This window comes from Triticum aestivum, chromosome 1D (genome assembly GCF_018294505.1).
Source record: "Triticum aestivum cultivar Chinese Spring chromosome 1D, IWGSC CS RefSeq v2.1, whole genome shotgun sequence".
NCBI lineage: Eukaryota > Viridiplantae > Streptophyta > Magnoliopsida > Poales > Poaceae > Triticum > Triticum aestivum.
In genome coordinates this window covers 141,311,458-141,317,356 of record NC_057796.1, presented here as the reverse complement: position 1 = coordinate 141,317,356, position 5,899 = coordinate 141,311,458, and the positions used below count along the sequence as shown (strand labels likewise).

Sequence of the window (5,899 nt, the reverse complement as noted above, 5' to 3'; positions counted from 1 at the left end):
AAGACCCCATCTCCTCGCGGATTGGGATGAACTACCTAATGTGTATCCTCCTTTGTTGTCCTTGGATCTTTGTGACCTCTTTGTGTATGTGGATCTAGCACATGTGTGATTGGATCAAGTCAATTTGAGTGTTTCCCCTTGTGTTCTCGGTGTGTTCTTCGTGTTCTTCAGGAATCCCCCTCCAAACGGTGAAAGATCGGCCCCTAGGGTTCCACCCTACATCACTTGCCCTTGCCCCTGTCGGCGGCAAGGAGGTGTCGCCGAGCGACCACTCCTCCTTAATCTTGGCGAACTCCCTGTCAAGGCGACGTAGTCGCCTCGCGCCCGTCTCTGCGACGGTCACCGACAGGTCGTGGGCCCAGGCCTCCACGAGGATGGGGTCCGTGAGGACCCAGGCCGGCGCCTCGTCAGACTTCACGAACACCACCCAACACGTCGCATTGCACCGCTTCCTCTGTGCCTCGTCAGACTTCACTGCCACCCGCGTCTTTCCTCTCGGCCTCCTCACCCCGCGGCCTAGTACACTAACACCGTCAGCATGCGCACACTGCACTTCTCCTCCCCAACCTCTACCTCGACGCCCTCGTCGCAGACTTCCCTGCGGTGACAACTCGCAACTGGTTCGATGCGCCGCCGGCAGGATGCTCGCCTGTGACTGCGTGCTCATCACGTTGGACGCGGCGCCGCGGCCACCATGCACCGCAGTCGCTGAGACGCTCTAGGATAATTCTGTGTGTCATGTGTAATTGTTAACTCTTAATGATGTTCAGTGTATGCAACCAAACACCGCACAGTGCATCAACCAGCTAAGTGGACCCACCAAACACCGCAAAAAAAATTGCTTCCCCAATACAGCCATCCTATATGCAGCCTACCAAACAACATGGAGAACATGATTTTTACCCTGCATAAACTCAGCCAGACCTAAATGGGTAACAGATGCAAGGAGGCAAAAAGCGGTGCATGTAACCAAACATTCTCCATATCAACCAACCGGATGTGAGCTATAAATCATGAATTGCTACCGAGTCTGACTCCAGAAATATTTTAGCTTTTCGATACATTGTTACAAAGGTACAGAAATGAACCTTACACTACAAGTGTGATGATTTCCAGTAGAACCTCTATGGGATGTTGTCTTTTATCCTTTTTTTTCCAACAGAAATCAGAACTACGTATGAATGTGGACACAATGAGTAGTCCATTTGAAGAAGAAAAATTGTAATGAACGATATAGTGTGTTAGCATGGCAGCTCTAGGTTAAATTAACTTCTTTTGTCCTTGTTATCCTTTGAAGCCTTTGGGTTATCATCATTAGATGATAAGGGGATTCTGTTGATCACAAATACTAGCGCAGCACCAATCAAAGCACCCGAGACATGGGCAATGTTGTTTACTTGAAGTGCGGCGCCTGTTATGGTAGTTGCACGTGCAGCTTCCATGACCTGTAAGAGCAAAACAGGGGTTAATCAAGAGTGTCTGCTTGGTATACAAAAAAAAAGGCAGCCCAGTGCACCTAGCTCCCGCTTGCGCAGGGTCCTACCACTTTTCCGGGACTCAAACCCATGACCTCATGGTCACAGGGCAACAATTTTACTGCTGCGCCAAGACTCCCCTTTGGTATACAAATTAGCAAAATACTCCCTCCATATCAAAATATAAGATGTTTTTGTAGGCTAGTTTAGCCAACAAAAACGTCTTATATTTTGGTACAGAGGTAGTAGTAAATAAATACGTAAACATCAAATGCCTGTTTAGAATTCAGGAAGTCTGCAGGAATCAGTTCATCTGCATATGAACTTATAATCGATCATTCCTGTGGTCCCTACTGTCAAATATCCTAGCATTTCATTATCTAGAAATATATCCGAGTATTTCTAGTCATGATGGGCGGGAAAACATGGCAATCCTTTTTTTAAGAGAACATCAATCCTGGATGGTTTGTCCTGTAAACTAGTGATTTGTGACATTGTGAATGTATGATGAATTTTAAGGATTGTAATTTTGTGATAGTTGATAACACTGTCTCTTTTTTCAGTAAAAATCCAAGGTCAATATGGAAATTCTTTCAGAGGTTTTCCCTTGAAGGGAAATGGAACTATGAATATTTAGGGAGTAATACAATGAATAGGCGGCAGTGAACAACCCCACCTGCAGATGTATTTATTTCATCGCTGTAACTAAGATATGTTCAACAAATAAATGTCGAGTCAGGCAACAACAAATAGAGGATTCCCCGCAAGATAGTGTAGTATTTACCTTGTCAACAACAAATTGACCAAGGATAAGGACCTCAAGAATCTTTCTCCAGTCCCAGGACATCTGTTGCAATAAAGGAGCAACACAAAGATTGGAAAAAAATTATATGAGATTAGTGCTCATCCAAAGAAATACTCTGGAACAGATCAAGATTAGGTATAATCACCTTTACTAGTACACTAATTGTGAAAAGGCCAAAAACAGCCCCAGATGCTCCAAGCGACACAGATGACGTTGGAAGAACTAACCATGAAATCAAGTTTGCTCCAGCACCGGTCAAAATATAAGACATCCACAGTGCGAAGTTACCTTCCTCCTCTTCCACAAGCTTCCCTGTATATTTAGATGATAACTAGGCATCCTTTAACAAAACTACAAGCATCAAGCAAAGCATTGCTTCAGGTACCAAACTCACCAAAAATGTACACAAAGAACAGATTGCTTGAAAGGTGGTTCCTGTAATGGATTACAGATAACTGAATGAGTGAAAATTATACATTGCAACGAAAGAATGTTAAACAGTTACAGTTACTGATATAACAGTACAATAGTTTGTTAGTACTACTCCCGCGGTAAACTAATACTGTATAAGGCGTTTTAGATCACTATATAAAATGCAATTCGCAACAACAAGTCAAACTGACCAGTTAGCATGGCAAAACGTTGATGTCACAAACTGATACCAAGAAGGGAATGCATGGTACAGGTAGAGTGACTTTATCTGCCGGATCTGAAATGCAAAGCAAAGGTAACAAATATCAACAAGTAAAAAAATTTCCTCAATTTTCATCCAAATAGTAATGTATCTCACATAGTAATATAAATAGTAGACACACGTTCATAATGTTTGGGATATAAATTCAGTAATTTGAAGATAAATTCAGTATTGAATTAAAAAATTATGATCACAAGTTCACATCATTGTCTGTGCCATTGTTCATTTCTTCAGGGTGTTCTTGCAATTGAACACCCATAGTACTTATGGCCAATTTGATTGAAATACATAATTCAACAACTCGTACAGTACATCTCCCATCACTCTGGTTTATGCAGATGTTCTACTATACTAGCATAGAACGCCAGTTCTCGAGGGCCTACATGGATTTTTGCACATTGAAATAGCCAAGAGATTGCAATGGTACCTGTAACAAGTGGTCTGCAACATAGAGTCCAAAATTAAGCAGCAAGATCCAGAATATGGCATTGGCACGACCACCCTGCTGCTTCTTGTCCTTGGCGAGCTCCAATTCGGACACCAAATCTGATCACATGTCCAAAGACAAAAGAAAAAGAAAAAACACTCAGAGAACAATTCACACAGCTGCAATCTGCTTACGTCTTAGGAGCAAGGAAGAAGAGGAGGGCTCACCTGAGCGCCGCATTCCGCAGCGGAGCAGGTCGCGGCGCGCGGCGGCGACTCCCGCCACTAATCGGCGTGTGATGGAGATGGAGGGGACATGGCGCCGGGGCAGGGAGGGGGCAGGGGAAGGGAGTGGCTTCGAGAACGTCCCCGAAGGCGCGGGTAGGAGAAGCAGCAGCTGCTGCGCCATGCCTCGTTTCTTCCTCAACTCTGTTTTCCCCCTTTTTCTTAGCCCGCTGTGTGGGTTTTTTCGAGATGAGGGACTTCTTAGCAAGAGGGTTCCGGTGCCAGCGAAGATTATTCAGCAAAGCTGTTCTGTTCCATCCGTGCGATGGAGGTCAGGAATGTAGGAACATACCGCTTTTTTCTCGTGGAAACATTCTGTCCTATTTTATTTTATTTTATTTACAAACTTTTGTTCTATTCCTCAAACATCATGACAGTATAAAGTATAGATCGGTACAGCTGCCGGCAGGAGGAGGCCGAGAAAGCCAAATGCAAGAGTTGCTTGTAGGAGGAGTAAGGAGGGAAACGTTTTGTAACTACCCAACTGTAATTGATAAAAAAAGATTCACCTGCAAAAAATGATTAAAAAAATTGACACATACAACTTTTTTTAGCTAACTACTTCATTCCTTCAAAATTTTAAGATGCTTCGGATATTTTAATATGGACTACATACGAACTGAAATAAGTGAACAAACATTAAATATGTCTACATAGATTCAAGAAAAAAGAAGTCAAAACATCTTATGTTTGTGAACCGATGGAGTGGATGATATCCACGGTCGAAATATTATGCAATATATTTCAGTGAGAACAGAATATGAATATTTAAAGTAATAATAGGAGAACCAAAATTGAAAATAAACATGTCACAACTCTAGTTAATGATAATGTATTAGCCTAGCAGCAAAACCATTGCATGCCATCATGTTTAATTCCAATAAAACTTGAAATTGAGATAATTCAAAGCAACGATGTTAAAGGGCAAGAACTCCCAAACTTTGCTCAATGTACGCAGAATGCCCTTCTCAAAACTATAAGGTTTAGGCATGAACTCGTATGTATATATGTGGGTCCACCCTAAATTTTTGGATTTAAAAGGAATTACTTTTGGGCTTTGAATTTAATCCACATTGTATTTTAATTTAGTTTGTATCTAAAAGGCAATAATATAAACCCAAAATTTCTGAAAATTATTATGTGATCTTGGAATGATCCATAGCTTCGCACATGAATATTCTCGGAATACTTGGTGTTGTTTGGAATCTCCAAAAGATTTAAAAACAACACCCACTTATTACCCTAAAAAACATCCACTTATTTAAAACGGAGAACAAAAGGAAACTTCAATGTAGCATTGTGCAGTCCAGCCATCCCAGCTCTGCGCACAAGGGACAGGACCATCTTCAATCTCGTGCGAGGCGGCCGCCAAGCGTGTGCGCCCGCTGCTTCGTGCCACCTCCTACTTCCCCAGCACCGCAGAGGCATGGGATAAGATTGCCACATCGCCCGCACCTTTCCCCCTCTCTCCGATCCCTCACCCTCTCTCCATCGTGATATTCTGACGCTCTATCTAAGTTACCGTCGTCGTTAGTCGTTTACGTGGCCACTGGCCAGGCCTGGCCTCGAGACTTTGTCCATCGGGATCACCGTGACGTCTTCGCTATCTTCATTGATCTTATCGGCCGGAGCTGCCCCGAGTCGTCCCCTCGATATCATCTTCCCCGCTGGCCACCGATGATCGCCATCGCGGACGCACCCTCGAACTTGCTGGGCTACCCGTCTCCTTGTGAGCCCTTCCTCCCTTTCCCACTATTTCCCAGCACCGTAGCATGTCATAGCTAGGGATGCCACCATGGCCAGACCTAATTGTCGCCTTAGCTAGAGCTCGCGCATGCCGATGTCAAGCACATGCTCGAGCTCTTGGGGCTCCGAGGACCCCTATTCCCTCCTCCTAGCCCTCTGACCTTCACTGGCTCGTCGTCATTAAGCCGCCGATGTGGTGCAATTAGACTAGCGTTAATCACACTCCCATGTCACTGACAACCGGCACCACTTGGTTAATTAGTTGAGTAATATTTCTTTTAAGGGATTGGTAATCATAGAACCAGGGACAGAGCAAGGATTTGACCATGGGAGGCGAAGACAATGGCACAAGAGATTTTTTTCCCCGTAGGTTAACCCGTTTCCACTAATTCTTATAGGAGGGAAAAGAGGTAGAAAATCTGAGCACTAATAGAAAAACCATGACACAAGAGATGTAGATTCGTGAAA

At 43.8% G+C, this 5,899-nt stretch overlaps 1 protein-coding gene across 1 annotated transcript; it reads right to left on the bottom strand.

The window, feature by feature from the left end:
- Positions 1–1,000: 1,000 nt before the first annotated feature.
- Positions 1,001–3,914, bottom strand: LOC123180774 (rhomboid-like protein 11, chloroplastic). Its single transcript, XM_044592907.1, has 7 exons — positions 3,629–3,914; positions 3,402–3,520; positions 2,904–2,989; positions 2,675–2,715; positions 2,426–2,592; positions 2,260–2,322; positions 1,001–1,445 (listed from the first exon to the last, which is right to left on the bottom strand). Exons 1-7 carry the CDS (start codon positions 3,807–3,809, stop codon positions 1,266–1,268), a joined length of 837 nt encoding a protein of 278 aa, XP_044448842.1. The 5' UTR covers positions 3,810–3,914; the 3' UTR covers positions 1,001–1,265.
- Positions 3,915–5,899: the final 1,985 nt, after the last annotated feature.